This window comes from Podarcis erhardii (genome assembly GCF_964252035.2).
Source record: "Podarcis erhardii genome assembly, chromosome: W".
In the NCBI taxonomy this organism is placed as follows: Eukaryota; Metazoa; Chordata; class Lepidosauria; order Squamata; family Lacertidae; genus Podarcis; species Podarcis erhardii.
The window spans coordinates 1,122,377-1,144,979 of NC_138506.1; the positions used below are offsets into that span (position 1 = coordinate 1,122,377).

A 22,603-nucleotide genomic window follows, 5' to 3' on the forward strand; every position below is an offset into this window, starting at 1 on the left:
GGAATAAATACTGTGATCACCAATAGTCAGCATGGATTTCTGAAAAATAAGTCATGTCAGACTAACCTGATCTCGTTTTTTGACAGAATTACAACCCTGGTAGATGAAGGGAACGCAGTGGATGTAGCCTACCTTGATTTCAGCAAGGCATTTGACAAGGTGCCCCATGATATTCTTGTAAAGAAGCTGGTAAAATGCGGTCTTGACTATGCTACCACTCAGTGGATTTGTAACTGGCTGACTGACCGAACCCAAAGGGTGCTCATCAATGGTTCCTCTTCATCCTGGAGAAGAGTGACTAGTGGGGTGCCACAGGGTTCTGTCTTGGGCCCGGTCTTATTCAACATCTTTATCAACGACTTGGATGATGGACTCAAGGGCATCCTGATCAAATTTGCAGATGACACCAAACTGGGAGGGGTGGCTAACACCCCAGAGGACAGGATCACACTTCAAAACGACCTTGACAGATTAGAGAACTGGGCCAAAACAAACAAGATGAATTTTAACAGGGAGAAATGTAAAGTATTGCACTTGGGCAAAAAAAATGAGAGACACAAATACAAGATGGGTGACAGCTGGCTTGAGAGCAGTACATGTGAAAAGGATCTAGGAGTCTTGGTTGACCACAAACTTGACATGAGCCAACAGTGTGGCGCAGCAGCTAAAAAAGCCAATGCAATTCTGGGCTGCATCAATAGGAGTATAGCATCTAGATCAAGGGAAGTAATAGTGCCACTGTATTCTGCTCTGGTCAGACCTCACCTGGAATACTGTGTCCAGTTCTGGGCACCACAGTTCAAGAAGGACACAGGCAAACTGGAACGTGTCCAGAGGAGGGCAACCAAAATGGTCAAAGGCCTGGAAACGATACCTTATGAGGAACGGCTAAGGGAGCTGGGCATGTTTAGCCTGGAGAAGAGGAGGTTAAGGGGTGATATGATAGCCATGTTCAAATATATAAAAGGATGTCACATAGAGGAGGGGGAAAGGTTATTTTCTGCTGCTCCAGAGAAGCGGACACGGAGCAATGGTTCCAAACTACGAGAAAGAAGATTCCACCTAAACATTAGGAAGAACTTCCTGACAGTAAGAGCTGTTCCACAGTGGAATTTGCTGCCAAGGAGTGTGGTGGAGTCTCCTTCTTTGGAGGTCTTTAAGCAGAGGCTTGACAACCATATGTCAGGAGTGCTCTGATGGTGTTTCCTGCTTGGCAGGGGGTTGGACTCGATGGCCCTTGTGGTCTCTTCCAACTCTATGATTCTATGATTCTAGGCACTGTTTTTCTTTGGACAGAAATGCAGTGGTAGCTCGGGTTACATACGCTTCAGGTTACATACGCTTCAGGTTACAGACTCCGCTAACCCAGAAATAGTGCTTCAGGTTAAGAACTTTGCTTCAGGATAAGAACAGAAATTGTGCTCCGGCAGCGCAACGGCAGCAGGAGGCCCCATTAGCTAAAGTGGTGCTTCAGGTTAAGAAAGGACCTCCGGAAGAAATTAAGTACGTAACCAGAGGTAGCACTGTAAAATGCTGGAGAATACTAAGCCTTCTAAATTGCTATGTATTGGGTCACACAAGGACACAAAAGATGCAAGAGGAGGGGGGAAAGTGACAACTCTAAATGGTTAAGGACTCCTTTTTTCGTGTCATTTTCCTTTAAAAATAAATTTCAGAGTGCACATCTGGGGTGTATCTATAGGAGGCAGTGATGTTAAAAGAGGATTGGATAAATTCATGGAAGGGCAATCAATGGCTTTTTGCCATGATGGCTAGGCTATGCTCTGTTTCCATTGTCAGAGGCAGTAATCCTTCTGAATACTAGTTTCTTGAAACCACAGGAGGGGAAGGTACTCGTATGCTCATGTTTTGCTCTCTGGTTTCCCACAGGCATCTGGGTGGCCCCCATGGGAACAGGATGCTGGACTAGATGGGTCATTGGAGTAGTCCAGCAGGCTCTTTTTAGTCCTACTTGGAATAGATCCTTTGAAATTACTGTGCATGAGTAACATAGGCCCCATAATTTTAATGTGTGCACTTTGAATAAAACTTAGTTGGTGTTATGTACTGAGTTGAATAGGATCCAAAATGCAGCAGTCTGATTGGTCCGCAGGAGCCACCCAATCCAGCTCCAGGTGGAAGTGAATCTGCAACCTGATTGGCCTACAGGAGAATCCCGGTGTTATGTACTGAGTTGAATAGGATCCAAACTGCAGCAGTCTGATTGGTCCTAGAACAATAGGCTCCAAAAGGCAGCAGTCTGATTGGTCCTAGAACAATAGGATTCAGAATGCAGCAGTCTGATTGGTCCTAGAACAATGCAGCAGTATGATTGGTTAGCAGGAACCACCCAATCATGCTCCAGATAGAAGTGAATCCACAACCTGATTGGCCTACAGTAGAATCCTGGAATTAGCCAATCATGTGCAGCCCATTGTGTAAATAATGTATATAAAGCAGATACTTTGAGGGGACATTCATTCATTCCTCCTCACCACTATGAGCTGAATAAAGAGCATGAAATCACTTTGCGACTCTGAGTATATTTCACTGGCGACGAAGGTGGGATCCCGCTGAGCTGACTGCCACACACAGCACCGCAGCACCGCCACCTGCCGCACCGCTGCCTCGCACCGTGTATCCAGGCTTCAGCTCCGGGACACAAGGAACTCAGAATGGCAACTGACAGCAGCTTCTCGCCATTCAACCCAGCATCTGGAGACTGGGAAGCGTACGCCTCCCGTTTCACCTTCCTCCTAGAAGCCAAAGGGGTCACCGATGAAGAAGACGCCAAGAAGAGGGCAATATTCTTCAGCGTCTGCGGAGAGGAGACATTTGAAATCGCCCGGGCTCTCCTTGCGCCTGAAGACGTCGCTACTGTTCCATACAAAACAATAATGGAACAGCTGAAGGGGCACTTTTCGCCACAGCCCTCAGTGGTGGCTTGTCGAAATGCCTTCTACGCAAAGCGGCAAGCCCCTGGGGAAACCATAACTGGGTTTGTGACCTCTCTCCGCCAAGCTGCCCGGTTCTGCAACTTCTCAGAGCTGGAGAACATGCTTCGTGACCGCCTCGTCGGTGGCCTGAAGGATGAGAAGCTGCGACGACGCCTCTACGCTAAGAAGAACCTAACGTTCCAGGTCGCTCTGGAGGAGGCCCTGGCAACGGAAGCTGCTGAGAGGTCGACGCAAGAGGCACGGCTGAGCCAGCCGTCCCAACCGAGGGTCCACCACGAAGACCTCACCAACGACTCGGGATCCGACAGGGAGGAGGTGCACCGAGTACAGCAGCGCACTCAAGCAGCCCACATACCACAGCTGCCTCGACGAGAAGGAGGGAACTGCGCAAGCTGTGGAGAAAGTCACGAGAGGAGGACCTGCCGTTTCCGCAACGCAGAGTGCAGGCAGTGCAGAAAATTGGGACACATCGCCCGGGTGTGTCGGGCTCGGCCCACCCGAAGCCAGGCATCAGATGACCAATCCAAGAGCCCCAGGTCCCGGGGCCCAACGCACCAAGGCAACTCGACGGAGCTCACAGACTTCCAGGTATACCAGTTGCCCCACCCCAACGTAGAGAAAATTTATGTAGAGGTACAGATAGAGGGGGCCCCATGCCTCATGGAGCTTGACACGGGTTCAACTCTATCCATAATCTCGGCAAGGACCTTAAGGAAACTGTGTCCTACTGGGGGTCCCAAACTCAGGCCGGCCCCATTCACCCTCCGGGACTTCCAGAAACGTAAGGTCCCCACAATGGGGGTGGGGACCTTCAGGGTGCAATACCGAGGGCGGACGCGGCAACTGGACTTGCTTGTGGTCAAGGGCCCCTACATTAGCTTACTGGGGTTGGCATGGTTTGGACCACTGGGACTAGCCATCACCGGGGTGAACCACATGAGCTTACAAGTGGACGTGGACGCCATATGCAAGGAGTTTCCGGGGGTTTTCGATGGGAAATTGGGACAGTATACGGGCCCCCCCATTGCTCTACAGCTTGACCCCGCAGTACGACCAGTCAGGCTCAAGGCCCGCCGGGTCCCATTCGCCCTGAAACCCCGTATAGACGAGGAATTGGACCGACTCGTGGAGCAAGGAGTGCTGGAGCCGGTGCCTAATGCCCCCTGGGAAACCCCAATCGTCACACCCGTCAAGCCTAATGGTTCGGTCCGCATCTGCGCAGACTACAAATGTACCATAAACAAGGCCCTCATGGCCCATGCATACCCAGTGCCAGTGGTCAGCCATGTCCTTGCCACCCTGGCTGGGTCGAAAATTTTTGGCAAGCTGGACTTGGCCCAAGCATATCAACAGCTGCCAGTAGATGAGGCCACAGCAGAGGCACAGACGATTGTGACGCACAGAGGAGCGTTCAGGGTAAAGCGGCTGCAATTCGGGGTCAGCGTGGCACCAGGCATATTCCAGAATCTAATGGACTCTCTCCTTAAAGGGATTCCTGGTGTCACCCCCTTCTTTGATGATGTGTTGATTGCCGGGCCCACACCAGAGGAGTTTGAGGACCGCCTCCGCACTGTTCTGCACCGTTTCCAGATGGCGGGTCTCAAGGTGAAGCGGGAAAAATGTCTACTAGGAGTGCCTCAAGTGGACTTTCTGGGATTTATGGTGGATGCAGAAGGGGTTCACCCGACTGGGGACAAGGTACGGGCCATTTGTGATGCCCCAGCGCCCAAGAACAAGACTGAACTTCAGGCCTTCTTGGGATTATTGAACTTTTACCATTCCTTCCTTCCCCACAAGGCGGCGGTAGCGGAGCCCCTACACAGACTCCTGGACAAGCGGGCCCCTTGGGTGTGGGGCCAGCGCCAGGAGGCCGCATTCCAGGCAGTCAAGGACTTGCTTGTCTCAAACTCGGTCTTGGCACACTTCGACGAGAGGCTGCCGGTGGTGCTAGCATGCGACGCCTCGCCCTATGGCATCGGCGCTGTCCTGGGACACCAACTCCCGGATGGAAGAGAGGTACCGGTAGCATACTTTTCCCAGACACTCAACGAAACCGAGCGGAACTACTCGCAAATCGACAAGGAGGGTCTGGCAATCGTGAAGGGAGTAAAAAAAATTCCATGATTTCTTGTACGGGCGGCCCTTCACCGTGGTGACTGACCACAAGCCGTTGCTTGGCTTGTTTGCCCCCGAAAAGCAGACCCCCCAAGTGCTGTCTCCTCGCGTCCTCAGGTGGTCAATTTTCCTTGCCAGCTACCAGTATGCACTGATTCACCGCCCTGGAAAGGCGATGGGCCATGCAGACGCCCTCAGCAGGCTACCACTACCGGAAACAGGCCCCGACCCAGCACCTGCACAAGAGGTTATGAGCCTGGAGCTGCTTCCTGACCACCCCATTCAGGCACAAGAAGTTGCACACCATTCCAAGAAAGATAGGGTCATCTCCCGGGTCCTGGACTGGGTGTGGAGGGGATGGCCCAGCCGCAGCCCCGGGCCAGAATTCGCCGGCTACACAACCCGCAAACATGAACTGTCAGCCCACAAGGGGTGCCTGTTATGGGGAAGCAGGGTCGTTGTTCCCCAGCCCCTCCGCAAAAGGGTCCTCACAGCCCTACACGAGACACACCCAGGGGTAGTAAGAATGAAGGCCCTTGCCAGGAGTTATGTGTGGTGGCCGGGGATCGACGGAGAGATAGAGGCCTGGGTCAAACACTGCCAGGCCTGCCAGGAATCCCGCCCAGATCCCCCAAGGGCCCCAGTCCAGTCCTGGGAGTCCGCCCGAGCACCATGGTCACGCCTGCATGTGGACTTCGCTGGCCCCTTTCAGGGGAAAACATTCTTCATAGTGGTGGACTCCTACACCAAATGGCTGGAAGTCGCACTGGTACCGTCCACTTCTACGTCCGCAGCCATCCGGGTACTACGCAGGCTGTTTGCAACCCACGGGCTCCCTGACACTCTCGTCTCAGACAACGGGACTGCATTTACATCAGGAGAATTTCAAACCTTCACAGTGCAGAACGCCATCCGCCACATCCGTTCGGCGCCATTCCACCCTGCCACCAATGGCCAAGCAGAACGCATGGTGCGGACCACCAAGGACACCCTTCGCCGCATGACGCAAGGGGATTGGGAGTACCGCCTTGCCACATTCCTTCTAGCACAGCACAGCACCCCCAGCTCAACGACTGGCCGGAGCCCCGCTGAACTACTAATGGGTCGGCGCCTTGCAATCAGATTGGACCGCCTTCACCCCGATAGAGCTCAGGATGAGGTAGTGGTGGGGGAAGGCAGGAACCCCCGGACCTTCGAGGCCCAGGACCCAGTGTACGCAAAGAATTTTGGGGCAGGCCCTGCATGGGTACCTGCCACAGTCACCAGGGTCACGGGCCCCGTGTCGTACGAGGTGCTAACAGATGGGGGGCAATGCTGGCGCCGCCACTGCGACCAGATACGGCGACGATTCCCGGGAGAAAACCAGGAGGAGGAGGACAGGTCAGAGGAGTCCCAAGGGAACAGTGGGGCAGTGAGGCCCATAGAGCAGCAGGGGCAAGCAGGAGAGGCAGAATCAGTAAATACAGAGAGGACCCGCGAGGCCGAAAGGACACCGGAACCAGAACCACGACTGAGCGAGCCGGTTGCGCCAGACCAAACAGCCCCATCCTTGGAACACGAGCCAGAACCTGAACCCCGGACCAGGGAACACCCCAGGCCGCAACGCACACGTAGGCCACCGGCGTACCTTGAGGACTATGAATGCGACCTTCCGGGCAGGACTGGAACTTAGAGGGGAGGGGTGTTATGTACTGAGTTGAATAGGATCCAAACTGCAGCAGTCTGATTGGTCCTAGAACAATAGGCTCCAAAAGGCAGCAGTCTGATTGGTCCTAGAACAATAGGATTCAGAATGCAGCAGTCTGATTGGTCCTAGAACAATGCAGCAGTATGATTGGTTAGCAGGAACCACCCAATCATGCTCCAGATAGAAGTGAATCCACAACCTGATTGGCCTACAGTAGAATCCTGGAATTAGCCAATCATGTGCAGCCCATTGTGTAAATAATGTATATAAAGCAGATACTTTGAGGGGACATTCATTCATTCCTCCTCACCACTATGAGCTGAATAAAGAGCATGAAATCACTTTGCGACTCTGAGTATATTTCACCCGGAATTAGCCAATCACGTGCGACCCATTGTTTAAATAATGTATATAAAGCAGACGGTTTGGGGGAACTTCCATTCCTCGCTACGATGAGCTGAATAAAGAGCATGAAATCCACACTCGACTCCGAGTATATTTCAGTTGGATATGACCCTTGGGCTTTAAAAAGGGACTTTGATCTAAAAAGGTGGAAGACGACTACCCTGCATTATTGCACTTAACTTTTTCTCAGTCTTCTTTATGCCCAGAGTGCAGAACTAGAACTAATGGCTAAATATTAGAGGGTACTTCACAGGGGCAGGAGCTTTTCAAAAGTGCACAGGACTGCCTCTGGAGGTGGGCAGGCTTTCCATTACAGTGGGTCTTTTACCCAGCTATTTTTTCAGGGATGTTGTGGTTGCATCCTGCATTTTAGACCCTTTGTCCGGCAGGGGATTGGACTAGATGACCTCTGAAAGACCCAACTTCAATTACCGTATGCACTCCTAGTCTGGGCATGACTATATGGTTGATTTGTTTCAATGGGTATATTCTAGGTATATTTTACAACCCTATGACTTTTTTTTTCTTTAAATCTCCAGAGATCTGGGAAAGAGAATCCTGTACAAAGCAAGATCAAGAGGAACCGTGTGCTGGTCTGTGCTCCGTCCAACGCTGCTCTAGATCACCTCATGAAAATAATGATTGTTGAGTTCAAGGGAAAATGTCAGGACAAGGAAAAGCCTTTGGGTATGATGAGTTCTTGGCCAGTTCTCATCTGTGGAATTCATAGCTGGAGGGAGCAATTGGCTTGGTCATAACTGAAGAATAAGACATTATTTCGTGTTTAAGTCACTTAGACGCTCCCCCACCTGCCAGTATAGGCAGTGGGTGCTTTGCTTTTCCGAAGGCATTTGTCCTTGCAGAGAATCCATCTGAAATCCTTTGGGACAGGGTTGGATCTTGGTGGTGGACCATGTGTTTGGCATGCTGAAGTCCCCCAGTCTAATCTCCCTGATGCCCTCTGTTTATCCTGTAGACTCCAAGCAAAGCCTTTCTTGTACATCCTTACACTTTTTAAAGGTTCTTTGGGATCCTTTTAGTGCTGCACTTACCTACTAAAAGCTTTGCTGCACTTATTTTTACTGGTTTTAGTGTTGTATTTTTATTTTGTTGTTTGTCTTGTTTTCTGTAAGCTGCCCTAAGGGTGTCTGCAGCAAAAGAACCTTGACGAGGAACGAGTTTCATAGTTAACTGTGCACTGTGTGAATAAGTAATTTTTAAAATCTGTCCTAAGACTTCCAGCATTTAGCATTTTAAGATACCCACGAGTTCCAGTGTTATGAGACAGAGGGAGAAACTTTTCTGTAGCCACTCTCTCCATGCCTTGCATAATTCTATAAACATCTGGCTTGTTGCCTCTTGCCTTTTCTCTAAACCAAAAAGTCCCAAATGTTACAACCTTTCCTTGTAGGGGAGTTGCTGTATCCCCTTGGTCATTTTGGTTGCCATTTTTTGAATTTTTTTCTAACTCTTATTGAGGATGTGCAAGATACAGATTTCAGGATTTGCTAAGCAGATCAAAAGTATTTATTTGCCAAATGTCTTTCTAGTTTAAAAAAGCTAGCTGTACTTCAGCAGGGCTCTAAGTGTCTGTTTCACACCCAGGAAACTGTGGTGACATCAACCTGGTGAGGCTGGGGGAAGAAAAATTGATCAGCAAGGACGTACAGAAATTCAGTCTGGATGCCCAGGCCAATCGCAGAATGGGTGAGTAGTTTGTAAAGGGTTCCTCCCTCTCACCATTTGCTGTCTCCTAATTAGTCTGCTTAACAGTGGGGTTCAAAAGCTGGTTCTTCATAGCCCCCAGTCTCTGTTCTATCTGGGACAGACCTTTCCCAGATTGTGAGCAGGGATGAAATCCCGTAACACCATCCTATCCCTCCCATCCTATCCTGGTCTGCAGCCAAAGATGTTTATTTTATCAAATATATACTCTGGCTTTTACTCTGGCTTTATCTAAGCATAATTCAACAATAAAGCATCACACACAAAACAAAAAATATAACTGAAATCACTTCAGCTATAAAGTCTTCTTAAAAATCATTCCCAGCGGTTTTAAATCAGTTTCGTAATTGGGGTATAACAGGAACCTCTGGGCTGTAATGTTAGTAGACCCATTGAAATCAATGGAGCTGACTGCCACTGGATATTGTTATAAAGATTGGGTGTCACCCCCCACTCTGCTAAGCAGTAGCAAAATTCTAGGCGGTGTTCCAGGTGCTCACCCAGGATCTGTGTTCCTTTGAGAATCAAGGTGCGGCAGAGGCTTGTGTAGCTTTAAGAAATATGATTTATTCACATATTTACACCTGAGTTTAGATAAAGGGAGTCCAGATCTTACAGCATGGTCATCTCAAGAAGGGCTTGTTCCCTGTTCTCCCAGCCTGCCTGCTCAAGATGGAACTTTCTCTCTCTGCCTCCCTTTTTTCTTCCCAGCACACCTTGCTAAAGGCACTCTTTTCATGTTACCTCAAATACAGTCACCCAGGGAAGCCTTCTAAATCCCTGGTTACTGTTCACACCTCAGGACAGTGGGGAAGGACAGCTCTCTTGCATTGCCAATGGCCCTTAATGGCCCTGTATTGTTTCTTAATTGCCATAGCTTGGCTAGGTCATTTTGCATAGGCTAGCCCAGGAATTCCTCTGTAGCTTGTATATTCCTTACCATTTATTAATTAAACCTTACCATTTATTAATTTCTAGGGATCCCCCCACCATATAACAATATAACAGTATAAACCCACAGTTTAATGAATGTCAGAAGCATTGAATTTCAGTGTGAGAATGGTAAGCAACCAAAGTTCCATTTTGAAAGTGGGATATAAATTTCTAAATTAAAAGCATTTGGTTGGATTCCTTAGGCCGAGCAGCTCTTGGGAAAGATCAAGACATCCACAAGCGGAAGAAAGAGATAGATCAACGACTGGATGCTCTTTCTTGCCAGTGTGCTATAGACGAAAGCCAAAGCAAAGAGAAGGTACTTGTTAGTTGCCATGGGTAATTTGACCAGGATTATTATATCCTACTCAGTCTGTCCGGTAGGCTGTGGTCTGAAACTGTAGTTCAGACATGCTCTTCAGTTAAAAGTGTGAAGGCTTGGAGGCACAGCGGATGGGCTGAAACCTGATGTGGGGTAGTGGGGAGACACATGTTTTACTTGCTCAAATGTTCAGTCTTCAGTTAAAGTGGGGATCAAGTAGCAGGGAGGCTGTTCAGAACTTTTTTTTCTTTCCGTAAGCAGCCCTATATTGAGTCAGAAAATAGATCCATCTAGCTCAGGCTTCCTCAAGCTCGGCCCTCCAGATGTTTTGAGACTACAGTTCCCATCATCCCTGGCCACTGGTTCTGCTAGCCTGACCACTGGTTCATGGGAGTTGTAGGCCAAAAACATCGGGAGTGCTGAGGTTCAGGAAGCCTGATCTAGCTCATTATTGTCAACATTGACAGGCAGCAACTCTCCAGGGTTTCAGACAGGGTTACCTAGAGATACCATTGGGGATTGAATCTGGGACCTTTTGCATCCAAAGTAGATGCTCTACCACTGAGCTATGCCCTTCCCCATGATTGGTTGAGTTTTCATGTCAAAAACGAGTAAATTCCCACCCACCTCATCTTTCTTTCAGAAACAACAGTTAGAGCAGGAAACTCGCAGGCTTGCAGAAGAGAGCAAGAGGCTCACTGTTCAACTGAAGGAGGTATGAGTTTCATCACTAAGATGCTCTTAAAAACAACCTTGGTGAACTGCTTCATCTCATCATGCAAAAAAGTGCTTGTGTCTTGGATTAGCTCCAGCTAGGAAATCAGAATATCTCTCCTGTTAGTACAGATCACTGATTGTGCTGCTACTCTGTTGCACATCAGCCACGTGCCATTATCTCAGCCAAATCATAGACTAGGGTTGCCATAGGTCTGGGAAATCCTGGACATGTCATCTTTTGTTGGGCCAACATGCCCCCCCCCCCCGGGGGGGATTTTTACATTTTAAAGGAAGTGTCTGGGTTGGGGGGGCTGGTTTGTTTGTTTGTGTTTGGCTTGGGCATGGGAGGCTTGGGCTGGTGGCTCAGGCTGCTCTGCACGCTGCGGCCGCTGCCAGCCCAAGCCAGGGAAAGAGGCAACCCTATCCTAGACACTTAAGAATTTTTGCGGGGCTCAGAGATCATCTAGTCTAACATCCTGCTTTACGTTCAGCTATTCAGGTTCCTGTCTGTGCCTTGAAAAGCACATAGAGCCAAAAGAGGAAGTTAGAAGTGTGGCACCTTCTCCCACTTCCTCTTTCAGCTCTATGGACTGTATACAATTAATTTTTACCCATTTAGATTAATGAGCCTAATGGGCTCGTCATGTTCATTCACTGGATTGGATACAACCCTATGTGCTTTCCAAGCTGGGTTAGGGTAACTTTCCTCACCACCTCATGCCATAGAAGGTGAGGCTGTGGCTTGGTGGGCACCGAGAGCAATTCTAAGGGGCACTGTTGCATTCCTGAGCACCACATGGGTGAACACATACACCTTCATACGGACTCTAAGCAGGTATTTGGCTGTGTTTATCCTGAGTCATAGGAGCATTGGGAAGCTGCTTTATACTGAGTCAGGCCATTGATCTAACTTGGTCAGTATTGTTTGCCCTATCTGGAGATATTGGCGATTGAAGCTGACACCTCCTGAATGCAAAATGGGTACCCCTTCACAGAACTATGGCCTGTCATTTTAGCATCCAATCCAGTTCTTCTTCTAAAAGCAGCTGACTTCATCTTCAACCACACACTGAGCATGGACTTGTTTTGCCTGCCTGACCATGGCTGCTGTTGCAAAAACAAAACAGGCAGCTGAAAGAAAACTGGTCTCTGTCTAAAAATTAGGTGCTCTTAAAAAGGAAGTTCCTGGCTCTTGTGTTTCCCAGGTTTGTGGGCGATCGCAAAGCGACATGAAAACGAACATCATCCTGGAGTCTCACATCATCTGCTGCACACTGAGCACCAGTGGGAGCAGCCTGCTGGGTGCAGTATTCCAGCGGCTGGACTGTGATCCTCTGAGCTGCGTCATCGTGGACATGGTTAGTGGGGGATATAGGCACTACAGTAGCAAGGGCATATTTGGGGCAGGAGGATGGAGGGTGTCTTTAGTACCTTTTACAGATTGCAGAAACAGCCCTGTTCACTTTGGCTGCCTTGTTTTGTATTTATACAAATGTTTCCCCACCACCAGCACCCTCTTCTGACATTAAAAGCCCTCAAGGCAGCTTTTTTGTTTGATGTGTTTTGACTGTTTTTAGTGGTGTTGCCTGCTTTTCCCCTCTTTTTTATTTCAAGGCGTGCATAGGTGGTTTGCCAAAGGGGGGTGGGTGGGCAGACGGGGGAGTCAGATCATTGCCAGTTTTTCTTTTGTGAAATAAGTATTTTCTTGTGTCCTTAACTGTTACTTACCGTATTTTTCGCTCCATAGGGCGCACCGGACCATAGGGTGCACCTAGTTGTTGTTTTTTTTTTTTGGGGGGGGGAATAAAGAAAAAAAATTATTCTCCCCCCCCCCCAGCTCCAAAGAGCAAAGAAGCCAAGACAGCGAGTGGGATCCATCCCGCTGGCTGTCTTGGCTTCCTCTTTAGCCACATGCAACCTCTCCAGCCGGGAGAGGCTGCGCGCGGCTTCGTTTTTAGCCGTGGGGCTGGGGCAGGGGAAGCCCCCAAAACAGGTCCAGGAGCGGCGGCAAGATTGTGCGCAACCTCGCCGGAGCTTGCGGGGCTGGGGGCAGGGGAAGCTCGAGCTTCCCCCGACCCCAGCCCCCAGAACAGACAGCTATCCGCAAGCCTTCCGAGTGCAGCGGGAGTTCCCGCCGGGCTTCGAAGGCTTGCGGATAGCTGCCTGAAGCCGGGGGAGCGCAGCGGGAGTTGGCACTGCGCTCCCTGGGTTTCAGGCTGCAGGCTGCTATCCGGCTTCAGGCAGCTATCCGCAAGCTTGCATGCGCTCCATAGGAAAGCCTGCGAAAGCCTGCATTCGCTCCATAGGACGCACACACATTTCCCCTTCATTGTTGGAGGGGAAAATTGCGTCCTATAGAGCGAAAAATACAGTAGATTTCCAAATATGCCCTTGAGCCCAAAAAGGTTGGGGACTCCTTAGGAACATAGGAATGTGCCTTATACTAAATCAGACCATTGGTCCATCTTGCTCAGTATTGTCCACACTGACTTACAGCAGCTCTCCAAGGTTTTAGGCAGGAATCTCTCCCAGCCCTACCTGGAGATGCCAAGGACTGAACCTGGGACCTTCTGCACACAAGACAGCTGCCTTCTGGAGGACATCATGTCAGCTACCCATGAGTAGCCTTAGGCAAGCCCCTCTCTGCAAGAACCTTTTACATAATTACAGAAAGCTCTTTGAATGCTTATGGAAAATCGCTACATAAGTACTAAATAACATTTATGTCAGCGAAGCAGCTCCAGTCAAGCTCTAAGCCTGGGAGGCCATGAACCACTTGATCCAACCAGATGATCACCTGCTAATTCACCTGACCAGCCTAACCCTAATAGCATGTCACAGTGGGGAAAGCATCTCACCTAAATCCCTGATTGGCACTTGTTCTGTAGTGGTTGGTACCGTGGGCCTGGTGTGTGCATGAAGACAAAAAGAGAGAAAGAGGAGGCAAGCTGCTGTGCTTACTGATTAAATGTGTTTCTACTGTTGCTGCTCTATACGTTTCAGAGTACATAACTTCCTTCAGGAGCTTTAAATGCTTACAAATTCCTTAGACCCAGAAACACTCTCTTCTGTAAACCTGAGCTCAGAAAACAGCTCTGAATAATCTGCGAAGCAGCCTTTTTTCCTTTCTGCACCTCTACAATGAATCAGGTTTACAGTTTGCTGTTGGGGTTTTTTTGGTTTTGTTTTTTAAAAAGGCTTTTTAAAAAAACAACACAGTAGCTTGCCTCCTCTTTCTCTGACCCTGGGCCTAATCACTACATTGAAAGCCTTCCTTTTGCTGTTCATCCAGCCCAAGCATGTTGGTGCTGAGCAGCATGCCCCTCACTGAAAATTCTTCCAGAGGAGTCATACCCAAAGATACCTGGGGCAGGAAGGGGTGAGCATGGAATTTTATAGAACTATATTAACAGCTTTATAGAATTATATGAACAGCTGTAGGCTGCCAAGACATGCTTCTCACCTGACAGCCTGATGCCTAAATTAAGTGTCCGCATTATAAATGTAGGCCATCACTTGAAAGCACTCGGTCTTCAACCATGCAGGTTCCCAGTTGTACCATTTAGCGAAAGTTGACACCATCCCTAGCCCTGGTCATGAGTGCTTTGCACATTTTGAGGGTGGAAATTTTGACTTCCATGCCTAGGTAACTTAAATCTCAAGTTGAAGAAGCTGCTGCCACCCTTTAAAAACAGAAACAGAAACCCCCCCCCCCACACACTTCAGAATTCAGTTGCTGTAGTCCAGGGGTGGCCAACTCTCAAGAGACTGCGATCTACTCACAGAGTTAAAAACTGGCAGTGATCTACCCCATTTTGGGGGGTTCAGCCAGTGTTCTACTAGTCTTGTTTGCACGCTAACATTAAGATGTGTGGTTTAGCATTATGTGATACAGCTTCAGTTGATGGAACTTGTCGTTCCAACATTTTTGGAAGGCACCAGCTGGGGTGGGAAAGCTGAACTATATCAAACTATACAGGGAAAGCAAATTGTATTGAAGCTGGAGGCAACCAAATAAATGTTGGAGAGCTAGGAATTTATTTTTTTTAAGCAAGATCCTTGAGTAGCTCCCTGCTATGGATTGGATCGAAAGATCCTGGCCTCTTCCCTTCCACCCCAGACTCCTGAAAACTGGATCCAGAGGGTCAGGGGAGGCTATTATGTCAGAATGGATGAGTTCCAGATGTGGTATAGCAGGATTTGATACAAGGCGACTTGTGCGGCGAGATCTTAAGATCTCTCTCGATCTCTCTCATTTAAACTGGTCCCTTTGTCTTTTTAAAAGGCCATGCAGGCTTGTGAGGTTGAAACTATCATCCCACTCATTCATGGCTGCAAAAAGCTGGTCCTGGTTGGAGACCCAAAGCAGCTCCCTCCCACAGTTAAATCTATGGTGAGTATGTCAACAATTAAGGTGTTTTGACTATCCCAGAAAAAAGTTGTAGAGCTGAAAACTGACAGGCTGTTTATAAGCATCTAATGACCCTGCTTTTGGCATAAATAAAGTAAAACATCTATCAGGTCCTTAATGGTGTATGAGCTGCCTACGGTGAAAATGATTCAATTAGTTTATCTGATCAAATTATTTACACAATTCTGTGAGTTTCTGTGAAATCAGCCTGTGTGATTACCATGTTAGTAGACAACATCCCTTTTGGTTAAAAAGAAGTGTATATACCAAGTACTGTTTTTCTGGGAGACACTCCAATGGCTGGTAGGGCAGAGGCAAGAGTAGATAGGGCCAATGCTTTAAGAATGTGTTTTTTTAGATGTATATCAAGGGATATTCCCATAGCAGTAGTCTTTGAGAGACTTTTATTTTTCTCAAGCACCACCATTTCTCTTAGTTCTGATATGCTGCAAAGAGCATAAGGAGAGGGGAGAAGTTCCTGCACCCTCTTACGCTGCCATCTTTCCCACTTTCAAATAAATAAAAGATTGGGTTATTTTGTGGGACTGTTTCCCAAGCCTCTTGGGTAGCCCAGAATAGTTCACTCATTCCTAATCTCTAGTTCAAATACAGGTGAAACTCGGAAAATTAGAATATCGTGGAAAAGTTCATTTATTTCAGTAATTCAACTTAAAAGGTGAAACTAATATATGAGATAGACTCATGACATGCAAAGCGAGATATGTCAAGCCTTTATTTGTTATAATTGTGATGATCATGGCGTACAGCTGATGAAAACCCCAAATTAACAATCTCAGAAAATTAGAATATTAAATGAAATCAGCAAAACAAGGATTGCAAATAGAGCAATATTGGACCTCTGAGACATGAGACCGAGCAATGCAGAAGAACTGAAGGCTGCTATTGAAGCATCCTGGTCTTTATTTATTTATTTATTTTTTTAAAATAATATTTATTAAAGTTTCAAAAATTACAGAAAGAAAAAGTAAAAATGCCACATTAAACAAAAACAAAACAACACATCACAATATAAAAAAACAAGGAAAAAAACAGAGAAATAGAACCCGTTAAACAAAAACAAAAACACAAAGAAAAATGCATCAAATCTCCTCATTACTAATCTTTCGTTAGCTTATTTCCTTGACCTCCTCCCACCTCCCTTTTTTGTATTCTAGGTCAATTATCCATTTCAGCAAATCCTTTCCCTCTTATAAATTTTTTGTCCTGTAAATTGTCTTAATATAATGTAACTTTACTTTTCCTCCTTTCACCAATTAACAGTCAGTTATTCCCAAATCCTTTATATCATTCCTGCTAAAATCATATAATATTATTCCAACATCCTTCTAACAGATATTAATTTTACAATGTTTCTATAAATAGTCTTTAAATTTCCTCCAACTAACATTTCTGCTAAATCCATAAAATATCAATCCACCAATTTTCTATCACTCATTAATTTTGCAATATTTCTATATATAAACTTTAAATTTTTCAATCTTCTTCCATCAACTCCTCTCCCTGGTTTCGGATTCTGCCAGTCCTTTCCGTCAATTCCATATAGTCCATCAACCTGGAGATCTTATGTCCGAGGCTCTTAACTCTTTTCCAGGTCCCTTCTGCCGATCTCCTTCATATTCTTTGATGCTAGAGAGCAAATCTTGAGAAAACTCCATCTTAACAATATGTTTATTCCTTCTGGGCAGTTCAGCCAGATTTCCATAGTTGAGGCTAGGGTCTATAAAGTGTTTCAGGTCGTATTTCAAGATTCTTCCAAATCCAAAGGCCCCCAAACCTTCAATCTCCTCCAAGTCCAAGTCCATGTCTCAAAAATCAATTAATCCCTGGATAGAGGGATCATTCCGACTTTCCTTCTTCAGTCCAAACCGGGAACCAATCCTCGAAATCTGACTTTTTCTATATTCAATCATAGAAGGCCTCAATTTATAGTCCTCAATTTGCTTCTGTAAAACTAAGAGTCCCACTTGTGTTATTTTAGGTTCAAAAACAACAACTTTCTCCTTTTCCTCCACCATTTGTTCTGCCAAAGTAGGTTCCTGTGCCAAGTCCTGAAATATTTCTGTGTTGGTGCTCTCTTCTCGTATCAAATTAGTCACTTTCTGTTCCAAGTTATCAATTTTAAAAGTCGTGGCATCCGTCTTTTTATTAAGCTCTTCCAGCGAATGACTTATTTTACATAATAGAGTAACAATATCTTCTCCTATCAACATTTTGAATAGTCCAAGGTCAATCACTGGTTCTCAGAATCCTTATCTTGCAGCTGGAGATCCCCCAGTTACACTCCTGTAACAGTTTCAAAAGCTCCCTCTAGAGGGAAACAGTCTCCACTTGTATGAGTTCTTTCAAGCACAGCTCAAGCAATAAACAAAGTTTCAATTTTCGGTTACTTTTCCTCCATTTTGTTTTTTGTTTTTTAAAGATATTTATTTTGATTTTATATAATAAAACAAATATTACAATCAAACAAAACAGAAAAAAAAATACAATAAAAAGCAACATAATCCAACAGAGCTAAAAAACACAGTAAAGAACATATGACAGAAAAAATAAGAAATAAGAACAGAAAATAAAGAAAATTAGTTTTTGGATTCTTATCTTTATAACCCTCTTTCCTGACTTCCTCACGTCTCCCTTTCCTGCATTCCCCTTTACTCAATCAAATTCAGCAGCTCCTTACCCTCTTTCAAATCTTAATCAATATTATACATTTCAACCTATTATGTCTTCGATTTTCACTTTCTTTTAAAATCCATTTTTACATGTTCTTTATAACTTAATCCCTTATATCATTCTGTTTAATTTCGACATAATATTACTCTGGCCTTTACACCCTTTTCTTTTAAAACATTTTTGCATTTTTCTTTACCATGTCACTAATGCCATATTATCTTTATATCCAACATCATTTTAACATTCAAACATTTTACAATGTTTTTGGAGATATTCTTTGAACTTCTTCCAGTCCTCTTCCACCGACTCTTCTCCCAGGTCTCGGATTCTGCCAGTCATTTCAGCCAATTCCATATAGTCTATCACTTGCATCCGCCATTCTTGCAGGGTGGGCAAATCTTGTGTCTTCCAATACTTTGCGATGAGTATTCTTGCTGCGGTTGTTGCATACATAAAAAATGTTCTATCTTTCTTTGGCACCAATTGGCCGACAATGCCCAGAAGGAAGGCCTCTGGTTTCTTAGGTACAGTATATTTAAATACCTTCTTTAGTTCATTATAGATCATTTCCCAAAAAGCCTTAACCTTTGGGCATGTCCACCAAAGGTGAAAGAATGTTCCCTCAGTTTCTTTACATTTCCAACATTTGTTGTCAGGCAGGTGATAAATTTTTGCAAGCTTGACTGGGGTCATGTACCACCTATACATCATTTTCATAACATTTTCTCTTAAGGCATTACATGCCGTAAACTTCATATCAGTGGTCCACAACTTTTCCCAGTCAGCAAACATAATGTTATGACCAATGTCCTGTGCCCATTTAATCATAGCTGATTTAACTGTTTCATCCTGTGTATTCCATTTTAGCAGCAAGTTGTACATTCTCGAAAGTATCTTAGTTTTAGGTTCTAACAATTCTGTTTCTAATTTCGATTTTTCCACCTGGAAGCCTATTTTTTTATCCAAGTTAAAGGCCTCTCTAATTTGGTAGTAATGTAACCAATCTCGCACTTTATCTTTTAGTTTCTCAAAACTCTGCAGTCTCAATGTGTCTCGATCTTGTTCTAATATCTCCCAATATTTCAGCCACTTGGCCTCCATATTGAGTTTTTTCAAAGCCTTAGTCTCCATAGGTGATAGCCACCTTGGGGTCTTGTTTTCCAATAGGTCCTTATATCTTGTCCAGACATTAAACACAGCTTTCCTGACAATATGGTTTTTGAATGCTCTATTAGCTTTTACCTTGTCGTACCACAAATATGCATGCCACCCAAAAGCATTATTGAACCCTTCCAAGTCCAAAATGTCAGTGTTCTCAAGAAGTAGCCAATCTTTCAACCAGCAGAATGCTGCTGATTCATAGTACAACTTCATGTCTGGCAAGGCAAACCCCCCTCTTTCTTTAGCATCAGTCAATATTTTAAATTTTATTCTGGGCTTTTTGCCCTGCCAGACAAATTTAGAGATATCTCTTTGCCACCTCTTGAAACAATCCATCTTGTCCACAATCTGTAAAGTTTGAAACAAAAACAACAATTTTGGCAATACATTCATCTTAATAGCAGCGATCCGGCCCAACAAGGAAAGCTTCAATTTTGACCAAATTTCTAGATCTTTCTTGACTTCTATCCAGCATTTCTCATAGTTATCTTTAAATAAATTCAAATTTTTAGCCGTCATGTTAATCCCTAGGTATTTCACTTTCTTAACCACAGTTAAGTCTGTCTCCTTCTGAAACCTTTCTTTTTCCATTATTGTCAAGTTTTTCTCTAAAACCTTAGTTTTTTGTTTGTTCAATTTAAATCCTGCCACATGACCAAATTCTTGAATCAATTCTATTTTTTTTTTTTAATGTATTAAAATTTTTCAATACAAGAGTAAAAATAATGAACAATATAACATGTATCGTAACATAGTTTCATAACTTCTCTGGACTCCCACGCGTCTCCCGCTCCCACTTACATCATTGTAAATTTTTACCAGCAATTTATCATCTTGTTTACGTTCTTATGCCCCGTTCATTTAAATATAATCTAATAGTTCTCCAGAAGGTTTACATTTCTCACTTGTCATCCCAATTCCGTCTAGTTTAGTGGTGCTCAATTATTTATGATCTAGCATCCTTCTTAACATTCAACCAAATTACAGTATTTTTGCAAATACATCTTAAATTTCTTCCAATCTTCTTCAACCCTCTCCTCTCCCAAGTCTCGGATTCTGCCAGTCATCTCGGCCAGTTGCATATAGTCCATCAGCTGCATCTGCCATTCTTCCAGTGTGGGTAGATCTTGCGTTTTCCAGTTCTTAGCGATGAGTATCCTTGCTGCCGTTGTTGCATACATAAAAAATGTTCGGTCCTTCTTTAGCACCTTCTGACCGACAATACCCAGAAGGAAGGCCTCTGGTTTCTTAGTGAAGGTATACTTAAATACCTTTTTCAACTCATTATATATCATTTCCCAGAAGGCCTTCACTTTAGGGCAAGTCCACCAGAGGTGAAAGAATGTTCCTTCACTTTCTTTACATTTCCAACATTTATTTTCAGACAAATGGTATATTTTGGCAAGTTTAACTGGGGTCATGTACCATCTATATATCATTTTCATTACATTTTCCTTCAGAGCATTACATGCAGTGAAGTTCAGCCCAGTGGTCCACAACCTTTCCCAGTCCTCAAACATAATGTTATGCCCAATGTCCTGTGCCCACTTTATCATAGCCGATTTAACCATTTCGTCTTGTGTATTCCATTTTAACAGCAAGTTATACATTCTTGATAGTACCTTAGTCTTTGGTTCTAACAATTCTGTTTCCAACTTCGATTTCTCCACCTGGAACCCTAACTTTTTGTCGTTTTTAAAGACTTCTTTAATCTGAGCATAATGTAACCAGTCTCGCACTTTATCCTTCATTTTCTCCAAACTCTGCAATTTCCAATTGTCTCCATCTTTTTCTAATATTTCCCAATATTTTGGCCATTTGGCCTCCATATTGGGTCTTTTTCGGGCCTTAGCTTCCAGAGGTGAAAGCCACCTTGGAGTTTTGTTTTCCAATAAGTCTTTGTATTTTGTCCAGACATTAAATACTGCTTTCCTGACAATATGGTTCTTAAAGGCCTTATTGATCTTAACCTTGTCATACCATAAGTATGCATGCCAACCAAAAGCATTGTTAAAGCCTTCCAGGTCCAGTACATCAGTGTCCTCCAGAAGTAGCCAGTCTTTTAGCCAGCAGAAAGCTGCGGCTTCATAGTACAGCTTTAGGTCTGGCAGGGCAAAGCCCCCTCTTTCTTTCGCATCAGTTAATATCTTAAACTTAATTCTGGGCTTTTTGCCCTGCCAGACAAATTTAGAGATATCTCTCTGCCACTTCCGGAAGCACTCCGTCTTGTCCACAATCTGTAGTGTTTGAAACAAAAACAACATTTTTGGCAATACATTCATCTTAATAGCAGCAATTCGGCCTAACAAATTATTGAATCAATTCTAACACCCTTTTCGTACTAGATTCTGGCTCCTGTAATGTCAACACCAAGTCATCTGCGAAAGCCTTAAGTTTATATTGTTTAGCTCCGACCCTAATTCCTTGGATCAGCTGGTCCCTTCTAATCATGTTCAAAAGCACCTCCAGAACCGAAATAAATAACAATGGAGAGATAGGGCATCCCTGTCGTGTTCCTTTTTCTATTCTGAACTCTTCTGACACCACATTATTAACTATCAATTTTGCTTTTTGTTCTGAATAAATTGCTTCTATACCATTTTCAAACCCCCGTCCCACTCCCATTCCCTTAAGATTTTCCTTCATAAAATTCCAGGAAATATTGTCAAAGGCCTTCTCCGCGTCAATAAAAATTAAAACTGCTTTTGTATTAATATTCGTTTGCAATAACTCCAAAATGTCAATAATGTTCCTTGTATTATCAGAAAGATGTCTGCCTGGAAGAAAGCCTGCCTGATCTTTATGTATCACTTCATTTAAAACTTTTTTTAATCTGTTAGCTAAAATATCTGCAAAGATTTTGTAATCCACATTTAAAAGGGATATGGGACGGTAGTTCTTAAGTTGTGTCTTTTCAAATTCAGATTTTGGTATTAGTGTCATGAAAGCTTCTTTCCACGACTCCGGCGCCTTCTTTCCCTCCAGAATCTCGTTGCACACCTCCTTTAATGGTTGAATTAAATAGTCTTTCAAAGTCTTGTAATACTTGGAGGTTAATCCGTCCGGTCCTGGAGATTTGCCTAGTTGCATGTTTTGAATGGCACCTTCAATTTCCTGTTCTGTTATTTTATAGTTCAATGTTGTCTTATTTTCTTGAGATATTTTTTGTAATCCATTAATTCTTAAGAATTGATCTATCTTAGTCTCATTCTGTGGCCCCTGGGTATAGAGTTTTTTGAAGTATCTCTGGAAGCACTTTCTGATCGCCACAGGATTCTGGATGTTTTTTCCTTCCACCTCGAGATTTGTAACTGTGTTCAGTTTCTGTCTTTTTTTCAACTGCCACGCTAGCAGTTTCCCACATTTATTTGCTGATTCAAAAGTCTTTTGTCTCATTTGTTTAATTTTCCACTCAGTTTCCTGATTTATCAGTTTCAGATATTGTACTTGATATAATTTAATTTCTCTCAGAATCTCCT

General features: G+C 44.8%; 1 protein-coding gene across 4 annotated transcripts in view; it reads left to right on the forward strand.

Annotated features, from left to right (window-relative positions):
- Positions 1-22,603, forward strand: part of LOC309333198 (putative helicase senataxin) — a 308,026-nt gene that overhangs the window by 252,291 nt on the left and 33,132 nt on the right. For all 4 annotated transcript variants that reach the window (XM_081846593.1, XM_081846594.1, XM_081846596.1 and 1 more), the window contains 6 exons: positions 7,704-7,851; positions 8,770-8,871; positions 10,026-10,141; positions 10,788-10,859; positions 12,067-12,219; positions 15,147-15,254. In XM_081846593.1, the coding sequence (XP_081702719.1) occupies positions 7,704-7,851; positions 8,770-8,871; positions 10,026-10,141; positions 10,788-10,859; positions 12,067-12,219; positions 15,147-15,254 (699 nt within the window). The remainder of the gene's footprint in view (positions 1-7,703; positions 7,852-8,769; positions 8,872-10,025; positions 10,142-10,787; positions 10,860-12,066; positions 12,220-15,146; positions 15,255-22,603) is intronic.